This window comes from Glossina fuscipes, unplaced genomic scaffold, assembly GCF_014805625.2.
Source record: "Glossina fuscipes isolate IAEA_lab_2018 unplaced genomic scaffold, Yale_Gfus_2 89, whole genome shotgun sequence".
NCBI classification, from domain to species: Eukaryota; Metazoa; Arthropoda; class Insecta; order Diptera; family Glossinidae; genus Glossina; species Glossina fuscipes.
Genome location: NW_023998443.1, coordinates 1099911 through 1122606, shown reverse-complemented (window position 1 = coordinate 1122606; position 22696 = coordinate 1099911). Strand labels below are relative to the sequence as shown.

Below are 22696 nucleotides of genomic sequence, written 5' to 3'. Positions count from 1 at the left end.
CGAAAATCGTTTTAAGTCATTTTTAAAGATTTTTAATCAAAATTAAAACGAAATGTGATTTTGCGTTGCTTTACTACGATCGACATGGTAATGCGTATGTGTGTGTGAAATTTTGAGTTCGTTTTAATTTGATTTGAAATTAAATTGTTTGATGTATTACATGCAATTAAAACTTGATTGTTATCTTTCGTTTAATAAAACATGAATTAAAAGTACGTCATATTCACTGATAGCGAGCGATTCGTTTGAAACAAAAAAAATGTACAAATCAAATATGTATTGCAAAAAGAAAAAAAAAAATATATATATATATATGTAAATAAATAAATAAAAAAAGTAACTATAAAAAATCATAAATTTTAATTAGAATTTCTTTCTTTTTATTAATATATTTTTGAAGGCATCTCAATAAGTTTTTAATAATTTTTTTTTTAAGTAAAATTGAACTTATTTTAGAAAAACGAAGACACGATGTAGTTTATTCGAAACTATGGTCTACGTTTTTTATCTCTCAGCCAGTATAAGAATTCCAAGGTTCGACTCTGCGTAACTGGTCTTTGGAGAGTTATTTACTTAAGGAGCCCACTTGTTGCAGGAAGTTCTTCTGATTATCTAATCAACTATACTGCAAGAAATTCATAGCCCAACTGCAAAAGTTTGTCATTTGGCATTGTGAAGATGTAGAATGGGAAGTAATCTGCTATTAAAGCCGTACATATTTTGTGTGGAAACGCACAGCTACAGTACTAAAGACAGCTTTTGCAATTCCAGCTTGGATTAGACATTCCAGGTGATGAAGTGCAGAATTGTTATGAGAATTTGTAAACTATATATGAAGATCTATTTTTCTACTTAGATAATGTCGGATGAGATCTGATCTTTTGATTAAGATTGCAAATTTGAAAAATGTTTAAGTACAGTGTGATCAGGTTTGACGCCATTTTTTTTTTTAAACTTGAAGTTATGAAGTTAAAAAGAGGTCCATAGATTTCCTTTTGACCAAATATTTATTAGAAATATAAAATTCGGAATCGTATTTCTATGGCAAATTACCATTCTGAATTAATTTTCATAGTAAAATGTTAAATTTTATATCTTTTTGTCAAAAGTGTTACTTTTATAATAATTATTAATGACAATTCAATTACCAATACTATAATTATTAATTATCGTGCCAGCAAGGTCTTAGAATCTATTTCGGCACAGTCGTAAACAACAGAAAAGGAAAAGTAATAGATAATATAACAATATCGCAACAATAGAAGAAATAAATCCAAGATCCAGATACATATTATAGGTTATAAGAGCCATTTCATTATTCATGAGAACTATAGGGAATAGCATCATCATGAGTACTCTAAGGAAAACTCTTATTAACAGAAAGTATGGCAAGTCCAATCTTTTTGGCAGTTAAGAGAACCTTATAAACGGTGGTGTTCGAAAAATAGACCGCTTTGCATCAAATTACAATACAACAACAATTTTCCTCATAAAATATCAACAATTTGACATTTACCCAAATAAAGGCTTACTTCATAAAGCCTTATAAGGGATGAGATGCAAAATATAGACCTACGAAGACGAAAGAGTAAGAAAATTCAGTTTTCAGTTGTACAAGAGGGTCCTCAAATAATTGCTCCATTCGATCCACATTTTTCATAGCAATCGCAACCTTTTTTCATGTATTCCGAAATAAGTCGTTATTTGGGATTTGGACGTAAATGTGGTCCAATCCAAATCATTCAATAATTGCTACCTGCAAGTTGAACACCAGAATATATGGAGAGACGTCAGATGGGCAGACAGAAAACAAAAAGTGGACATATCTTAAATAGGTCTGGATGTTACACCTATCCACACAAAACTAAATATAACCTATGACATAAGTGAACTGGGGCATAAAAATGCAAAAATTTAGATATTTATGTTCATAGCTAAAGGTCTACTTGCGTAGTATCTGATAAGGATTGATATTGGGAATGATATTATGGCTATATGTATTATATCTATTTACATACATCTCAGCACCATCGTGCTGGAACGTATAGGGAACATCCTCCGCGCCACATGCATGAAAAAAAAAAGTTTATAAAAGAAACATAAAACGCACAACTAATTATCATAGAAAAAATCTTCATAATTATAATTAAAATACGTAAAGTATGTTACTTACAGTCTTTCTTTCTGCTGTATTGCGAGAGATTTAATAAACTGAGTCAATACATTGAATATGTTTACATTATAATTATCACATCCACTTATAAAGTGATTTTATTTTGCTTTCAAATTGTCGCCACATGTTTTTTTTTTTTTTTTATTTTTAATTCTTTTTTTTTTATTTTTCATATTAATTTTAATATTAATTTTAGGAAACTGAGTTCGTTTTCTTTTAAAAAAACTAAAAGACCAAAATGTATTGAATATAAGGATGAAAAACTCTGTTGTGACACAATTACAGTTACAAGCTTTAAATTCTATTTCTTTTATGGTAGTGAGAAATGATAATGATTTAATCAATTTTTTTTTTTCTTCTTTTAGTTTCGTGAAAATATCTGAACACAATACTAATATCTCTGGCTTGAAAAATTTCTTAAAAAAAAAAAAAAAAAAAATTATTAGGAATGATAATGAAGATAAGATTAACCCTTAAAAACCCTCTTCTTCTCTCTTACTTTTCTTCCTGCCATCCAACCAAAAAAAAAAAATGTACTCGAATTTTATATTTTACTGTTTTACAACTTGTACTACATGCTTCAGCTATTATTAAATCGCAAATCGTATAAATATGCATAACAGTGTTTCTTTGTGTGGAAAACTTTAAGGTTAAGCGTTTCTTATAGAAACTTAACGTAACTTAACATAAGTTAGCATAGATATTAATTATGACGCGTCAATAAAGAGACACCATTCAGTGGAATTGTAGAAGCAAAGGGAATTAAAACAGATGATGAATAGTTCTCTCTAGAGAGAAGGGATTATTTACTTCCCATTAAGAGAAGGGATTATTCGCTTCCTCACTGAAGCAGTGAGATAGTGTGGAATTCTTGCCAAATGTTATGTATGCAATGATATTTTCCTTTTATCCTCATTTAAATATTTGAACCTTTATCTCTAAGATTCACATTCTTTTCCATAGTATTTGAATTGTGCCAAAAAAGATCGATGAAAATTACACAATATTATACAAAACCATGGTACTTGAAGAACAGGAGTTTCGAAGCATAGAGATACCTTATTCCGAATCACACGGCTTCAGACTACAACATTTTCGGATAATTTTTTTGAAGAAGAACAATATAAAATTAATTCCAAGTATATCGTATTTGTTTGATAAAAAAAAACCGAAGAAATATAAGGCGTAACGTTTTTCTTATATTCGGACTTGAAACGGAACCCCAAGAGAAAGGAAAGTGTTCGGAACATGACGAACGGACAAGATTTTACTTTGATTTTCCCATTGAGTGGCCAATTCGGATCTTGACTAACAACTCAATGGTCGTGGGTTTAAATTTGAAGTGCAGTAGAGTTTTCAATAAGGTCGATAGCCGAGTTGATTTCTCTGATTTACATTATTGTAACAATAATAATAATAATATTTCGATTTCAAAATATATTTTAATCGGTCTTATTATAAATAAAGGCATAATGAAATAATACTCCTCTTCCAAACAGAGCCTAGTAGTGGTTTAAAAAAACGGAACGAATTGTCATCAAATGTACGGAATCTTTGTTAATTTCGCGGGCGAATTTGAAATATTCTTCATGCGAAAACTTTAGGTCAATGTTTGTCATCGTTTTGTTTTCTTTTAGGGTTTTTTTTTATTTATTACAAGCACAATTACTCTAAATGTTGCGAGTGTAAGTACGAACGAATTTCTTCTGCTTTTTCGGTTGGGAAGTCTACACTAAACCAGTCAGTCTTCGTAGACGCTAAATGAAGTTACGTTAAGCTTTTAAACTTAAATCGGTTTAAGAATCTGCTTGTGTCTTTGAGTTTATGTGACTATGTACGCAAATTTGGTATGCGTGTGTTTTTGTGTGCGGATGTGTGATATACAAGATAGAAATATTTTTATCTATAGTATTTATTGCACTTAATTTATTCTTGATCTATCCGCGGGAATCTATGAATATTTACACGGAGCCGATTACATAACCGCTATGCTCGTATTAATTATCGAATTAAAAATCTGATTTTTGCTTCTTGTTGTTTGTCTTGTATGATCTGGTAAATATTGTAATTTTTATGTTATTTAGCTTATGAACATTTTAATGTTATAAAAAATAATTTTGTATTTTGAAACACACTTTTAAAAATGATTTTATTATTATTATTTTTTTTTTTTAATTCTAATTTCAACATCTGTAGTAATTTTGTTCCATTTTTATTTTGTAGGTATGTCTGTGTGTATGTATATATAACGGAGAGGTACGAATACAGGTTCATTTTGGTTTGTTCCGTTTATTATATTAAATTTCTACATACTGTTTAATGTTTATCTTTCCTTTCACTTAATAAGTTGTTTTAGTATTTTGTCTTTAAATAAATTTTTTTTTTTTCTTTTAGGTACAATATTTGTCAATTAATCCAAGCTGAAAGTGTTTCTTTTCTTTTTAAAAATGATTTTCATATTTGAAAATGTCTTCATTTAAAATTTTAAGTTTTGTGACCTTTAGATGTATATGTTTATGTTGTTGACAATTAGTTATTGTGTTCAAATTCTGCTTAGCTGATGTTAAATAGTTAAGATGAAAAATAAATTAATAAAAAAACAAGGAAAATTGTTTATTCAACATTATCGCAATAACAGAAACTAGAAGACCATCGAAGAGTTTGACCTCCATTTTAATTACTTCCTCTTCATTTACATGCATAGACGTGCAATGCAGTTTTTCAAAAGAAATTTTGTTGTCGATATTTTTGATAAATTTTTCAATTCATTTCTTGCACTTTCATGCAATAAAAGAGGACTCTCATGTCAAAGTGGATATGTTACTTTACATGACATATATCTCTTATGTGAGATATTTTTTCAACAGAATTTAGTATTTAGGAATGAGATAAAATGCTTGGTTTATTTTCATTATATATTCAGTATACGTATACTAATTTTTAAATTTGGGTTTGCTATCAAGATCGTATTGTGAAAGAAGTAAAAAGTTAATTTAGATGAGCAAATTATAATTTCTTGAACAACTAAGGGGTTATCAGAACACTGTACATTTTTCCTTACACATGATATTTTTTTTTTGGTAAGATGTGATTCACTCTCTCTTTCGTTTTTTAAGAGTCAGTATTAAGCAATAAATTACATTATGATTCATGGGAGAAAACTATAGTTGATATAAATTATATGTTGCGTTATAAAGCATTTATGTAAAAGAAAATTCTCACTTCTCGCATGATATAGAGAAGAAGTCGAACAAACAAGCAATGGACAAAATAGAGAAGAGATATATTTCGCAAGTTGAACGTATTATTGCGATAATAAAAGAAATTTTAATATGAAAATTATTTAATTTAAAAATAAGGAAGTAAAGGAACTCATATATATACAAAAATAAATAAATAAAATACTTTAAACGTATCCGTATTTGGGCATATTTAAAATAAGAACGGGGTTTGGAACGATATAGAAAAGATTGTATGTTTTGTTTTCTTTCTTTTTTTTTTTTTGTTGCTGTTCAGGTACATTTGAATATTACGGTAAATTATGTGAAACAAGAAAAGGAAGAAAACAAAAACGAACTTAACTAAATAATGTGTCATGAGTAAACCTAATGAGAATGTAATAATTTAATGAATAAAACAATAAAAAATTATTATATTTTATATAAGTAAGGACTAAAAAAAAAAAAAAAAAAAAAAAAATAAATAAAGTTAATCTAAATGTAAATATAACGAAATGAAATAGTATGTCTATTGCAATGATGTGTATATAGATCAATATATGTAAGTGGAGGGTTAAAATTTTTCATTTGTTTTTGGTAGAATATTGCTGGAATTGGTTTTAATTTCAGACGTCTGTTGCCTACTATACGTGTTTTCAGTGGTAAGTTGTTGTATGCATTTAAATGTAAACATTAAAGCATTCACATAATTACTTTTGTGTAAATAAATAAATAAATAATAATAATAATAATAATCACTAAATGTACAAATATTTAAAACTAAAAGATTATTTAGCCTCAATAATATATGTGAGTTTAACAAAATAATAAAAAGTAGTATTTGAGAATTTTTAAGTGAAATCACAAAGAGACGAAAAGAGACTATACTTGCATTTTTTTTTTTTTTTTTTTTTCTCGAAAGAAAAGAGGACCCAGAAGCGGGAGATCTTAATTAATATCGAATTGTCGAAAATTTAAACGATTGCGTTCTTTCATCGCTTAACTTTTTTATGAATATAGAACTTTTCCACAGGGGAACCTCTCTTTCGTTTGCCTTTTTTTTTTTTTTAAGATTATATCACAAAGTTTAGTTTTTTTTTTTTTTAGTTTTTCTGTTGTCAAAATATCTCATTTATTCTTGAGCAGGCACACTCTACTCGATAATGTTCGCTAGTGGGTGCAAAGACTTTTTTTTTTTTTAACAAAAGTTGTGTTTTATCCCGGCCACTTGAAAACCGTTAAGATCAGCTGAATGTCTTAAAAAAGATATTATTTTCGATTTATGCACTTCATAATATTTTAATGCCGGCAAAGTGCAAGGAACGAGACTACCTCTAGACTGGAGATAGAGATACCTTTCATATTTTCCCGTTTTATGTGTGCCTCTTTCAGATACTAGAAAACATGTCACATGTCTGCGAGAGATGTGAGACTTATTTTGGACAAATTGGATGAATTAAGCACCTTTCATATATATGTACATATAAGTTACCAAGAAAATGTGGTTATTCAAAAAGGGTTTCGATGAGAGGCGCCCTTAATGAAAAATGTTGTCTTTCGTGGCTTTCACTTTAAATGAAAAATTGTAAATTAGTATAAGAATAAGTAAAAAAGCAAAAAAATATTTAATACTATATTCTGTTGAACAAATGAAAACTGGAAAGAGAAAGATCTTATGTAAAAACATTTATAAAATGTACGTACATATGTAGCTAAAATTCTGCATATTTTATCCTATATTTTTTTTTTGCTTTTTGTTTATAAATTCTCTGGAATGTTTAGTTGATTTATTTATTTTTTTTTTTATGAATCGGTTAACTGTTGTCATTAGATTCTATTCTGGAATGAGGTTTGAAGGTCATTGGAAGTAATTGCGGGAATACTGAGGAAAACAGAGTTCACCCATTTGGATCCATATTTGGCTGTCGGTAATTCGTGTCTTGTAATGTTAAGCCTGTAGCTTTTGATGTGGCAGTGTTTGTTGCTGTTGTTTTTACCTTACCTGAGAAACAATTATTAGGCGTATTCGATACGCATTTGTTATTGGTGGATCCAAATGTAGGAACTAAAGTATTTGCATGCTGGGCGTCTGTTGCTGCTATTACTGCATTTGCTGTTGCACTTACGGGAATTTTAAACGCTGTTAGTACGCACGTAGATCTTTTTTGCTTTGAATTGTTATTATTCGCTTTTTGTTGATTTGATTTTTTCTGTATAGTCTTAGAGACGGTTGGTTTCTCATCTGCCTGACTTTGAAGAGATTTCTGAATAAGAATGATAGATATATGAGATAAGAAAATGTCATTTACTTTTTTGTTTTGAGGCTACTTACTTCTTCTTTGGCTTTGAATCCATTGGTTATTAATTCAGCATTATTTTCATTGTCAGATGTAGGAGTAATAGTAGACGCAGATTCTTCTTCGGCCAGCAAGCAAATGCCATCAATTGATTTGGTATGTTTAGGGAAATTGGTATGGAACTGTTTGGTTTTAAGGGAAATGGCATTGTTGCCGTTACTAGCACTACTTAAACTACTGCTGCGACGTGCACCAATACTATTGGCGGCCACTTCCAAAGGACTAGCCGTCAAAGGCAATGAGCTTGGTGGTACATTGGCAACAGATGAGGAACTTTGATTATGCGATATGGCCACAACATTGGGGGGCGTATTTTTAAATGGTATAAAAAATGGTTTATTATTTATATCGTGTCCGCTGCTCGAAGATTTTATTCTGCGCTGAGGACTAGTTTTACATAAGGGCACTACTGACAGATTATGTTCCCCTATAACATCAAATTCACTTAACATGGTTGTGTTGGGTTGTGCAATGCAGGCACTAGCACGAAATGTACCACCATGACCGTTAGGCAATTGAGTAGTTTGATATTCTAAAGGTCGCTCCCCGAGAAAATCAGTATGCCTACCGGCTATTCTCGGTATTAGAGTTTGCATTTCATGGCAATCTGGCGGCATGGTACTGGTGCTGAGGCCTCCAGCGCTACCTACTGGTAAGCCAGAATTGCTTAAATTTCCAAAATTTATATCTGTTGAAGTGCTTAAGTGTGTGGGACCTTGTTGACGTGCTTTAAACCGTTTACGCTGCACCATTATTAAAATAGCAAAAGCGAAAATGCATAAGGCCGATAGCAAGGAACCAATAGCTACACCGCTATAAAGTTCTGAATTCGAACCGGAATTTTCTATTTCCAAAGAACGGTGATTGATGTTGCGTAAATCAATGAAAATCGGAGCTCCTACTCCTGTTTCTCCCACTACTCGAACAGATACATTGATTTTTGCCGATTCGGAAATGTTTGGAAACTAGAAAAAATATTTGATCTTAAAATGTCGCCCCCATTTTTAGCCCTATCTTTTACTTGCCTTATAATAACATATGCTACATTCAAAAACATTAGCTTCATGTGTCACGTTACCCAAAGTCCATAATATATTGTAATGGTGAACTTTGCCGTTAGGCTGCAAAGGGGGATCCCAGCTTAATTTCAGCCCATTATGACGAGTGACACGTTGATTACTAATCGGGCCGGGAGCTGCAATAAATGCATGAATCCTTATTAATTAATTTTACCATCATGCTTTACAAAAAAAAAAAAGAAGCTTACGATCAGGCAAAGTGATGACATCCAATTGCCCATAAAATATGTTAGTATCGCAACTGGAAAAATGCAAACTATAATGTGTGGTGGGCTTTAAGGTACGTATTTCCAATTGCGATTGATCGACTGGCCGTTGTTCACATTTACGTTCCTCTCTCAACAACCTTGGATAATGTATTTGCAGATAACATACTAAAACGCAATGCTCCATAAAGCTATCATCGAAATGAAAACGTAACATCCGAGACTCTACCATAGTCAAACGATAAGGAGCGGTTAACACTATTCCCGTGTCGTTTTCAAGCTAAGTTACATTAAAAAGAAATTTGAATAGTTTATAAAAAAAGTGTACATAACGATGCGAAAATGATATAAGAATGCTTACGCTTACTGTTCTCCATTCTACATAGCGGAAATCCTGAGCCATATGTTCATTATCGACGGTTATAACCAATACACGCACTTTTAAACGTGTAAAATTTCTTAACATAATACCCGTAACATTGGCTGGCACAACCAAACTGAAGACATCATCCATTGTCTCCGAATTATTGTTACTAACCTCATTATCACTGTAATTGCTTACCGCGTTCTTTAGAATCCTTTTCGTTTCCGTTAGATTTAATGTTGCAATCGAACGCAATTTGTGATTGATGTCCTCTTGGGTTAGATTAACATGTTGCATTGTCCCGCTTAATTGTTGAGTAAGCAAAACGTCTGGATTCGGTGAGGTATGATTAATGGAAAATTGTATAATAAAATACTTTTTGGTGGACAAGTCAGTTACCGACCATGTAACGAACGTATCATTAGCGATATGTACAAATCGTGGTGGTACTGAAAAAAAAAAAAAGAAGTCAAACACAGCGAATTTGAGATATTAAATTTGTACGTGTGATAGTATTCTGAAGGTGAATTTATTCATTTATAAGTAGGATTATCGTATACTTACAACCTTGAGTACAGCATGTAACAGGCAGGCTGCGCAATGTGCTTAAGATAGTTTGTTGTTGTTGTTTGTTACCCATTCGTATATCCGAGGTAGGTATTAATACTCTGGTCACAATTTCAAAGGGTCTAATATAGGGTAAGTGTTTGTAAATTATCACGTACGAGGCATTTAGTTTCATAGGCGGAAAGGGCGATATCCAACGAAATGGCTTCTTAAGGCCAATGTGAACTACAAATAAAGACTGAAAAGAGCAAAGTTTGTTACAGGCGTACAGAGCAGTATTTCAGTAAAATTATTTATTTATTATACTTCAAAGTCCAAATATTAGACTTACCACTGCTGCTTGATTTTCAAATGTCACATTTATAGAATTAAATGTATGAGGATAACATTTAATATTTTTTAAAGGATTTGGTATAACTTCACTCTGATTGCGTAAACGAAGTTCACCTGACGAATAAACTTCACCGGCTATGTTACGGGCAAAACACTGATAGATGCCACTTTCATCGGGATCGAAGGAGGGTATATACAACTCGTTGGCGTTGATGTAACGCGTATAGGAACTGTTGAATGGCTCCCCATTATGATACCAAGTAATTACCGGTCGGGGATTACCGGTGGCCAAACAACGAAATGTTTTCGATGAAGCTATATTCGCCTCATCGACAGGCAACTCTTCCAATATTATCGGTATTTTGGTAACAATAACATGAAAAGTCTAAAACAATATGTTGTAAAATTATGCAAAATTTTTTTAATTAAAACTCAAAAATTCTCAAAATGTTAACATTTAAAAATCGACCTGTTTATCTGAAGTGGTGGAACATGTATAGTATCCTTCGTACTCTTCTATGCTAGAACGTATATGATACTCTCGGCTGTTGTTGGTTAATTTGACCAAAGGGGACTTTGCATTGCGTTGAAACCACCATTCTATGGCCACATCTTCCATTATAGCGCAACAACTTAAATTCAAATCACCATTTAATGGCACATTGAGTGTGGCAGCTTGTAAAGGCGGTACTAGTTGATCCATTGTTTTGCTCTTCGACGTTGGAGCATTGATTACACTCAACGAGAACACAAATTGACGATGGTGAGTCTTTAAAGTATATGAATTATGTGCCAAACATCTGGTTAAAAAAAGAAAAAAAAAAGTTTAAGAAAATAAGATTAAAATGGTTATGAAGTACATGTACTTAAATAATTATATGCACATTTATGTGTATAAATTTAATTAGCTTAGACATAAATGAATGGTCTATTTTCTGGTTTCGTGCTTGCCACTAATATTAGGTCATCTTCTTGACATACAAACATACTATTTACTTTATACCTTATAAATACAAACACCCCTGACTGACTTTGTGCGCTCAACATACAGCGCTTATGCAGCGTCTGACCATATAAGCCTTACCAAGCATATAAGCGGGTCTTGCATGTGCGTGTGTGTGCACTTGTTATATGCTAATTGCTGCAATTACTCTGACTACTCGACTGAAAAATTTTATTTTGCACATGTTGCACGGTCTTTCGATTTAGAAAACAAAAAAAAAAAAAAAAAAAAAAAAAAGAAGGAAAAATGAATAAATAACGTCATTAAATAAATTTCTACACCTTAGCATTTGTTTGTTAAACAATTTGATGACAAGCACAAATTATGCTTATCATCTTCAGCTTGAGGAAAATTAATAATTTACTTTTTAAGGTTTATAGCAAAGAACTTTCTTTAAACCGTTAAGAGAGCTTTGGAGGACCTATGACTCCTAAAGCTGTTTAGTTATTGAAATGAAGAGAATGAATAAAAATCAAGTTTGCACCTAGTTTACTGCTACTTTTTAGAGATCACACAATGGCGAATGAGCTTTTTTCTGTTCTTATTATTGCTTGCTGTGGAGTGATGCTCACTTGTCACTTTCTTAAAGAAATGTGTGCCGTTGTACGCACGTTCACTAGTGTTACATAATTTCGGAGGCACACATAATGGATGCACACATAATGGATATTACTAACACCTAACTAGGATCTACTTCAGAGGTAACGACAGGGGGTAACCCCAGAAAGCTATAATTCGATAGAGGCGATGGTCCGTTAACAGGCCGCACCTCAGGAGTAAGAATAGATTGTACATAAGCTCAAAAAGGTACAAGTGAGCAAAAACGGGGGGGACCGGGGGGGGGGGGGGGGTAACTATAGCCAGTTTATATCTTTCATGTAACGACGAATTCCAATATACTTTAGAGAGTTATAATATACCGGTATAAAGTTACTGTAACTAGATAACAACTTGAAGGCAAAGGTAAATTCTCGTATAGCTCCTAAAACGTTACACTAGTGACAGCAGATTCTATTATTTTCAAGATTTGTAATTAATCATATTAGGTGTTTCATCAACAAATCCATAAATGATGCAAAAGAAGAACAAACTGCACCAGCCTGCACGTACACGTAATGCCTGCGTATGGCTGCATGTCCGCATGTACACACTTCTTTCGTTAAACAAAAGTTACCCAAATGATCGAATGCTGTCGTATTTATATCATTCTCGCATATGCGCTTACTCTCTCCATACATTTCTGCAATAAGACGAAAAATAGCCGCGAATTTGTAGGAAATAATGTTAAAAATCGGCAAGTCCGTTCCCATCGTTTTCTTTGACTTTGGTCAAAGCAATAAATGCTGGCTCGATTATCATTCCTTTTCTTCACTAATTATCACTTTGCTTGCGTTACTTGCACGGTGTGCTGGTCTATCGGCTGTGGTTCATTCACAACTCCTCTCGCAACAATAAAAACGCCCAGCCAAACTCATTGAAAAAATCCACAATTTCAATATTAATTATTATTAGCAATATGTACTAAGCATGGATCTGAAATGTAGCTCGTTTAATAGAGTCATTAAAACGCAGAGAATAAAAAAATTATCCTTTTGTGATCATTAATAGTGCACTCAGCCTGGCATTTTGAATATTTCGAAATACTTCCAATTTTTTCAGGCCAAAATGCAAATGACAAAAAGCATATGGCGATTAGATGCGAGAAAGTTATGGATGACTTAAGAAATAAGTATGTGTGCAACTAGTCATAAGTCTACGAAGCAGCTTCAGAATAAAAATTCTAAATCATTTGCCGACTTTTGTCATAACCCATTACAAGTTAGTCGGTCAACTTTTTAATTCAACTCGAAAGCGAAATCGAAAGTTTTATTTCACATATGTCTGATGCCCTCAACGTTTTCTTTTCGGGAATGTACTCACGACGACAAAGTCAGTGGCGAGTGTTGAATGCCTACGTTTCAAGTAAATTATAAAAGGGGATATGTCCGACCAGCATAGCTAGTTCAAAGTTGAAAAAATGAAAGCGAAAAAAAAAAGAAGAAAATATGCTTGGTGGGCTCTTATCGATACATCCTTTTGAGTATCACAACCGGAATGATAGAATTATTGCTGCAAGCGGAAAGAGAAAAAGCAAGTTAACCATATTAGTTACTTGCCCTTTACCGTGTCATCATGCTTACCTAATTTCTGCTTTCTGTTATTTTCTATAAGAATTTAAACCTTTCAATTTTTACTCGCTGACCGCATTCATTAAAAATCGAAAGTTTACCTTTGTTTAACTAACGTTCGACATTTGCCATAGTATCAGTTTTCGTGCATACATATATAGCTTTGCGATTACACTCACAAGTTAGTCCTAATTATCATTATTAACGAATCGTAAAAATGATTAATTAAAGTTTCATATTTTTCGCATTTTTTTATACCTTGTTTTATTATAGGTTCGTGCGAGTGTTTGGTTGATTTTCAGCATGATAGTGGACTGTCAAATGAGATATTAATTTATTACCTCGCAACCGCTAACCATTGCGGTTTTGGTTAAAAGACTTCCATTTATTTATTAATTTATTTATTTATTTTTTTTGTTTCGTAATGTCTGTTAATAGTCTAGACTTTCCATAAATGCGCCAAATGCGAATCAACCCACATACGTATCGGATGGAAAGAATAAAAAGTAATAATTTAAAAAATCGAAATTTAAACTTTTTTTAAAAAATCTTGGGAAAAGAATTGGCTCGGATTTACTACACGTGACAACATCAGGAGGCAATAGCAATTATTGTAAAGCAAGTGATTTAAAAGATTATGGATGGAACATTCTCAACTTGTTAAGTATTGTGTTGCGAAGTCATGTGTAAGTGTTTCTAGTTAAGGCGAATTATAAGAAAGAAAAAAAAAAAAATGTTCAATTAACAGGTTATCTATCAATCTATTTAAGATCTATTGGCCAGTTAGATATTATGATAGAAATTTCTATGTGTGTGTGTGTGTGTGTGTTTGTGTTTGTGTTATTGCCTATTGTACTGAAGGAATTATTAGAAATTGGAAATTGTTTCGATTTGAAGCATTTTGCAGTCGCTTGAAACTCGAGTTTATCGCTCTCTACCGGAAAATTCTGATTGGAACGGAAGAAAGAGTAGGAAACGAAAGCAAAAACAATTTAGATTAAGTTCGTTATAAAGCATTACATAACTTGTGCAAATTAATATATATATTCAAGTTAAATTATTTTCTATATCTATTCAGTATCTCAGGTTAGTTTTCAACATTCCTTATTCCCATCACGCATTAAAGCGCGAGTGAATCATGTTTGAGTTCACATATTATGCTAACTAAATGAGCGTTTAGCTATGATTTAAGCGCTTAACTAACATAGATAAGTTAAACTTGCAAATAAATTATGTGAGAACGCTCTTCTGTCCTTACGGAAAGCGGAAATAACATCTGAAATTAAGCGTAAAATACAAAAGTGCATATATTTGATGCTTTTGCTAGATATGTACGCTTTTATCAAAATCAGTGGCGTTATATATTCTGCGGGAAGGCGCGACGAGAAAAAAATATATATGTACAGTGAAATTGTGGGAAATTGCATAAAAAGCTGTAGTCAATATAAATGCATATTACTTACTTATATTTGCCAGCGTCTATTAATTTAGGATTTCTTAAAACTAAACTGCCATTAGATAAAATTAAATAGCTGTAAAGAGAAAAACAATTAGAAAATGTTAAAAAAAAAAAAAACAAAAAAAACTTATATGAAGAGAAGCGAAATTTTTTTTGTATTTCATATACACTAGCATACTGCAATCGAATGGTAGAATATTAATACTTAAAGCCCGGAAATGCCTTCGGAAATTGAATAATTAACAACCCGCTTACGATACCATTCGATTGTTGTTGCAGTTTTGATCTTTACTCGCCTGTTATCATTGAAAATTTTCGATAACGATACATTTCCATAATACCAGCTTACATTGGCAGGCGGTATACTTTGAATAGGACAATTTAATGTCAGGGTATTACCCACGGCAGTCGTATAATTAACATTCGATCGTAGCTTTCGTAAAACTATATATGTAAAAAGAAAGAAGGAAAGAAAACAATTTAGATTCGGCTAATGCCGCTTATTTCACATGCCCACACAACAAGGCGCTGCTGCATGCAAACAATTAAAATGTGATCAGCAAACAAAGGCACCTCATCAAAACGAATTCCTATAAGTTTCCCTTAAGAGCTATCAAGTGCAGAAAATAAGATATGAAATTGTTTGTAGAAAACTCGATTTGTTGTTGCCGTTTAAAACCAGTTATCACTTGCCAGTTATTTGGATAAACATTACTAATTTATGGCTTCGTATAAGAATCACTTTCTTTGCCAAGGCTTATCAAACACACTTGCGAACGATTTAAAAAATTTAAGCATTTATGCAATTCCTGTGGCATTACTGGTTACTTTGTGGAATTCTCAAGGTATCTTTTACTTCTAATTGGATGCTTCATTTGCCAAATCGATTAACTCCATTTTTGGAATTTGATTATACTTAACTAACCGTATAAGTATTAGCAACACTAAATGGCAAAATCGTTTTGGCCACTGAATAATCAATAATTTATTTATAATATTTTATCATTTCTCTCAACTTTTTGTTTTATGGAGTTAATCGATTTGGCAAGTGAAGCATTCAATTTTCCTTTGATAACTATGCTAATAATGCATCCTGATTGGGATGGATTAACCACATTGCTTAGGCCGCATAATCTACTATAATTACATTAATTAATCTAATGTGCATTATGATTACTCTCTTTAGGCGGATTACTGCAAGTTTACTTGATGTGGAATTTATTTTGGCTAGATTACTCTAAGTGCATGGGTGTGCAGACTACTCTGAGCCCGCCGGTTACTTTTCCCCGCTTAAACTGGGAAAACTTTTTTGCTTAGGTTTTGTTATCTGCTTCGTTTATTGCAGTTAGTTCACTCGACTTAGATGAACCAACCTATGCCGCTTGTCTGGGTAGCCTAAAATAATTGAAGTGGTGATTTACTAGTACACAGGATGTCTAACAACAATCTGTTTGCTTAATTTGCTTGTGTATGCTTGCTATGCTACGCGTGGAGTTGATTTTTTTTTTTATCCTGCTGACTAATGCTTTCTTCTTAGGCTGTTCATCTAGTTATGTTCCATAGTTTCTCTAATAAATTGCAATTTTTTTGGAAATTACTATCAAAGGCTTTGCTTGAAATGCTTTTATTGCTTTTTAATGAACTGTGTGTTGCATGTATTTCATGTTAAACTAAGTTTAAATGGCAATGTAAGGCCTTGTTGTGATGAGTACAAAACCATATAGAGGTTATGAAAAGCAAAAAAACAAACAAACAAACAAAAAAAAAAAAAGGAAGAATGAATGAACGAAATGCATCCCACCTGGATATTCGACTGTAATGCTTTCCGATATAAGAGCAGTAGTATCAGCGTTGATCTTGCAACGATAGCTGCCGCTCGCTTTTTCTTTAGGTGGTAAACGCAATGTGCCATTGCGATAAAGTATGAAATCATTTCTGGGTAATATATTGTCATTACGAAACCACGTATAATAATATTTAGTATCACCTTGAATTGAAAAAAAAAAAAATTAAATAGAAAATTAATACACAATTGCTATGTTAAAACGAAAAATTGTTTCATTAGTTGCTTACGTTTGAGTTAATTTCAGTTCATTGTTTTTTAAGATACTTACTGTGGTAGTAGGATGGTTCTATAGTAGCATTACATGAGAGATAGTGCGGTAGGCGTGGTTGTGTAATAATCAGTCTTGTGATGTTTGGCCTTTCAATATGGAGAAACGGTCGTATGGTATTCGCATGAACTGAAATGAAAATTTTTTAAATTTAAATTCTAATGATTATTATTCTATTTGCGTATTTTCTTATAATGATAGCATATATAGAAAAATTTTTTTTTTTATTATATTATTCAAGGTTTTTCATCATAATAATTATATATCCATCAGCCAATATTAGGATTACAGTTTTCGCCTAAAGCAGCGAAGGGCTCAGATGCTTATGGGAGACGAAAGTGTATCTTTGAGCATCGGCGTGATATTGGGTGCGTAGTCCATGTATATGGACAACCTCTTCTACAGAGGTGAAAAAGATTTCTCCACCAATTAAGCCGTTTATTAGGATTATAGGGGCTTTTTCAGAAACTAATCCTTCCTGATCATGTACTGAACTTGAAGTACTTAAAAAGAAATTCAGAAAAGCAGAGAGAAATTTGAAAACTTTTAAACGGCTTGTCTTGCCCTCTTCAACGATCTTTACACAATCCAAGGTAAAAGACTTACTTAATAGTAATAGATTCTTAAGTGACAGGTTGTATGTTGCGATCGAAAACTCTTAACGCTTAAATGTTTTAAAGATTTTTAATAATTTTCCCTTAAAAGCAAAAAAAAAAAAGTTGAAATATAAAAGACGCTGTACAGGAAACTGATAAGACAAACGTTAAAAACTCAGCAGTCGGCACTTACATCTGCAGTTCATTAAAGCTCTAACCCCCCAACTCCTTTCGTCTCGCCGAAACGGATTGCATGTTCAAATAAGTGCACAATAATTTATTACATTTTATTCCACAGAATTGCCTGATTCCCAATTTAGATATATTTTATATATATATATATATATATATATATATATATATATCTTCTTTTTTGTTTTTATTTTTTGCTCTTCGGTTCGGTTTACGCCTGCTTCTACTACAGCAACTAAACGCTGATATGTGTAATTGTGTGTAATGTGCAATGTGAAGTTTATTAAATTTCAATTAACTCCATATGAAATGCGCCCACTTTCGGTTGTAAACTTCAATATCTCTTTTTTATGTTGGTTTGCTTGTAATTAGATGTGTTGCATTCACGTTATTACCTAACATATCAACGCGCGAGGTGTTTTTCTTTTTTGCTTTCTTTTGTCGCGTATATATACACGCACATATATTTGAAATTATCTGATCACTTAATCGCATATGTTGTATACATACGCATGACTTCCCTCTCTCACTTATTGGTTAGCGCGGTTGTGATTTACATTTGGTTTGTTTTTAATCACAAATATATTTAGATTTGTGCATGTAAATGTGTAAACAAAAATTGCATATTCAGACATACGTCACGTGAAATACAAGCGTCTATTTGTCGCGACTTTAACATCATCATGCATTTGCGCTGATGGTGACAACGATTGGCGCATGCGTACGTACGTCTTGTATGCACTATTTTACATATACATATATATATATATATGTATATAAAACGCAAAAAAACATAAAATAATAATATAAAAAAACAAGGTTTGTCTACTCCCCAGTGGCTTATTGTAGGTGTAATAGTCTTGATATTAATTAGATATGAGTTAAGGTGTAGAATGTCCCGATCTGTAGCCTATGATCAAAATCCGTTTTCAAATCGAATATTGCTAAAGATTTAATTAAACAAATACCACATACGCTATACTGGGTGGGATGTGATCAGGAAACCTGGATGACTTTGAATCTTTTAGCTATTAACTGCAATTTATTCTAAAACTCCCTTCCGTTTCTTCTCCCTTTTGTGTCATCGTGTGTGTCCTCAAAAAAAAAACTCTTTATCGATAAAGACATTTTTATTCAATTGCTTTCATTTCCATGATCGTCTTGCATTTTTGCCGAAAAGTTTATTTGCATAAGAATATAGATCCTTTTACTTGCCAGGTACATAGCGGCGTACCCATCTCAGTCCGCAGAGTATTATGCTTTTCTTTCGTTCACAATCATGTTTTTAGATCCACCAACGAACGATTTTGGGAGTGAGTGTAGAACATTCGGTCACAGATTAATGTAATTTTCTTCTTCTTCTAACTTTTGTTTTTAATAATATTGCGAGTTATCAAGAAATATTTTCCAGGATAACTTCTAAATTTGTTGAATCAATTTATGTTTCCTTCCAGGAAGTGGTAGGTATCGAATCATCGCTTGAGCGAACTTTTTGTTGTGAATTTATGGCACTACAACTGGACGAGTTGTAAGTAGCGTGATGACCAAAGTATCAAACAATATGGTGCGGATAATTTTACAAGGAACTTTGAATATCACGCGTTATTTCTTTTTGGACCAAATAAGTACTTTCCATCTTCGGCTAAAATTTGCTTAGAATTCCTTCTTTCCTAAACCAAGCGCAGTTGAAACACTAATGACGTTTACGATGTGAAATTTGACGTAGACGTTTGTCCGCTCAGTGCTACAAGTTTAGAAAAAATATCCGTGCAAATTTAACTTGAATATTGGTCTTACTGTTTGGTCTTAGAAACGAAGTTATAGTTAGTTCCTGGGCGTAAAGTACAAGATTTTACTCGACTTCTTATTAAGTTCGTACTGTTGAATTATGATTTTTAGAGTAGTAAAGTTTTTATTTACAATTCTTAGGAGCTCCAGTTACAAGAACTTGTATTCAGAACGCTTTAATGCTCGCTCTTGTCTTGTCCGTTGGTCCATTTGAATACTAAAATTCGACTCTCCTGATTCGACTCTCTATTCTAACCTGCAGACTCAGTTTGCCTTGCGTAAATACTTTGCTTATATACCCTTTTACAAGTAACTAACTCACCATTGCCTAAACTCATCGCAACATTTCTAATCCGTTAATCCGTTTTCCTGGCGAAATTTTCTGCCAATTTTTGTGAAGCTTTTCGTCAGTCGCCAGCTGCATGACACAGATAACCCATCATGATTGCGTATTTGATTTTTCTTTTCTTTAGAATTAGGTTTTTTAGAAAATCATCTAATTTTCATGAAAACTTAAATCGCCAAATATGACATTTCCGGAACAAAACTAGCAGCAATAAACTTGCATGCAACAACGGAAGTGTGAGAGAAAAACTTAAATAGTTAATGAGAGTCGATATTCCAATAAACAACCTGTCGCTTTGATACCCATAAATGGGTATCAAATGATAGACGAAGCTAATCTCAGATTCTAATAATACGAAATTGCTTACGAAACATTTAAGCTATTTTGCTTTTTCCCTCTTTTGGTTTTATCATTTCTTTCGAAAGTAATCGTTTTGGTAAAATTAATTACTCGTTTCGTAAGAGGGTTTTTCTAATTAGTATGCAAATTAAATTAAATTCATTTGAATGGGAGGTCTTTTAACTTTAAACTTTCATCTCTCCCTTGCCGCTGTACGCATACCTATGCATACATTTGTTTATTTATTTGCATTTTAACAAAGAACAATGTACGCGTTTAAGCTGGCGCCGCCGATTGGTGATTTCAGAGACAACCAACCATAGAAATAATAACCGAAAAAAAAAAAAAAATTATATAATTATTTTATGCAAATTTTAAAGCAAAGAAAGAAATAAAATAAGAAATCAAACTATCATAAAAAGCATATACGATCTACGTAAACTGTTTACACAATCACGCAAAGATTTTAAATACTTGAGCACATTCACGCATAAACGTACACACACACACACACACACACATGCACACACGCATAGATATATGTAATTAGAGGTAATAAAGTTTATTGAAAAGTCCGTTTAGCTTTTCGTCCGTCCAGTTAACCGTGTCTATGCTCACTCACAGAACCATTATCACAGTAAAAAATGCATTTTAATGCAAACAATTCAATTAATTAAATGAAATAAAATGAAGAGCGCGCTGAGATGCGTGCCGACTGATATTATTATTGTGAATTACATGATGAGCCATAAAGCTTTTAGAATATTAGCGAATTATTTTCAATTTTTATGTATATGGTGTGAAAATGTAAGAAATTCCCAGAAATCGCACGCAACTAACTTTACAACAAGTATTTGATTGTAAATAATGTGTTAAGGCAAACATATCTAGCATCTGCCTTTTTTATGCTAATTTAGATCAAAAAGTTGCGGGAAATTAACTGCTCCAATATGAGCCAATTGCTAAACTAATAAGAGTATTTCATCTCAATGAAAACGAAACGGAACACAATTCCTGCAGGAAAAATATTACCGCAAAAGTACATCAAAGTGAGTGTTGGACAAAGTACTGGAAAGCCAATGATGATGGGCTTAGATATATAAATAGTAAAGGGTAACATTTAGTAATCGCCTGAAGGAGGTACGAAAAACGGGTCAAAACATATTAAATTGAAGAGGGTTTCTGTGGGCGAATGAAAGTAACCAAGTAGATAAGAGTCGTGACTGTAGTCACAGTGGAGTGCTTAGCCGGTAAAGGCATACCACTAGGCGATTGGGTACAAGCCCGCTAAACTGTTGCGGCCATTTCTAATCGTCTTATCTTCTTCACCATTTCCTTCTGACCATGACCTTGTCGCATGTGTAGAGAATATACTTGAAGCGATTGATCATATTAACAAAGAAAGAGGCATAAAAAAATGTGTGACCAACTATCACCGAAATTGGGAAGAAAAAGTTCAGTTGATTCAGAAAGTTCAGATTAATTTATTGTGTTATTGATTGGGATTAATCTTAGAATTCCTGATATTATTTGATCCGATTGATGATGCCACTGTGTAGATGTGTGGAAAGCACATGTGGTGCGTTGAAATGTTTTGTGGAGGTTGCGGTGAATTTGTTTAAAATAAATATTGAGGTATATCGCATGCCATAGCAACATCTAAATCATTATAAGCGGGTCTGTTGTATCCATCCTACACAAACCAATCTAAAGAAAGATAACTGCTTTAACACACATACATATATACGTACATTCTGACGCGTTTTTTTTTTTTAGTTAATATTTTATCGAATAGTCAATTTTTTCATAATTTTTATTAGTATACAACATATTTTATTATGCCATAATAAGCGTAAAAGAAGTAAGAATTCTACGATCAATGCAAAAATTATCTCGCCACATCTAACAATTTGTCTACAATCCTAATCAAATCAAGGATTTTCATACTTTCGATTGAAATTCAAAAGCGAAATAAAAAATGTTTTAAATCTGCCGCAGCGCACTTGTTCTCTTTTACATAAGAAGTTAATAAAAAAAAGTTTTATTATAAGTTATGTCCTTTCATTGAGTATCTGAAGCAATTGAGAACGAATCAACAGGCTGAGGTTGCATTGTTTTGTTTTTATTTATATTAAATACTAGTAATAGAGATAGGAATGCTTCTACAACTTTTAGTTCAGTTTTGCAGGGATAGGCAGGTGGGTATATTTACCGTTTTTTGATGGGGAAAATGCGGCTCACACTTAGCATTGGCTTGAAATGTGTTACGTGTTTCTCCATTAAGAACACCCTGGACCCGTTTAACGACTTTTTAAGATAAGAAGTTGTATAGGAACAATTTTCAATAGCGTTTGTCTTTAGCCCAAAACATGTCGCTGAACTAATTCTTCTTAA

At 32.5% G+C, this 22696-nt stretch overlaps 1 protein-coding gene across 1 annotated transcript in view; it reads right to left on the bottom strand.

The window, feature by feature from the left end:
- Nucleotides 1-6283: 6283 nt before the first annotated feature.
- Nucleotides 6284-22696, bottom strand: part of LOC119638454 — a 93417-nt gene continuing 77004 nt past the window's right edge. Inside the window, exons 2-13 of the mRNA XM_038035237.1 lie at nucleotides 17042-17170; nucleotides 16729-16914; nucleotides 15224-15371; nucleotides 14932-15000; nucleotides 10767-11097; nucleotides 10296-10682; nucleotides 9962-10202; nucleotides 9395-9846; nucleotides 9016-9313; nucleotides 8774-8943; nucleotides 7724-8713; nucleotides 6284-7655 (exon numbers count right to left, since the gene is read on the bottom strand). Coding sequence (XP_037891165.1) covers nucleotides 7290-7655; nucleotides 7724-8713; nucleotides 8774-8943; nucleotides 9016-9313; nucleotides 9395-9846; nucleotides 9962-10202; nucleotides 10296-10682; nucleotides 10767-11097; nucleotides 14932-15000; nucleotides 15224-15371; nucleotides 16729-16914; nucleotides 17042-17170 — 3767 coding nt within the window. The 3' untranslated portion in view covers nucleotides 6284-7289. The remainder of the gene's footprint in view (nucleotides 7656-7723; nucleotides 8714-8773; nucleotides 8944-9015; nucleotides 9314-9394; nucleotides 9847-9961; nucleotides 10203-10295; nucleotides 10683-10766; nucleotides 11098-14931; nucleotides 15001-15223; nucleotides 15372-16728; nucleotides 16915-17041; nucleotides 17171-22696) is intronic.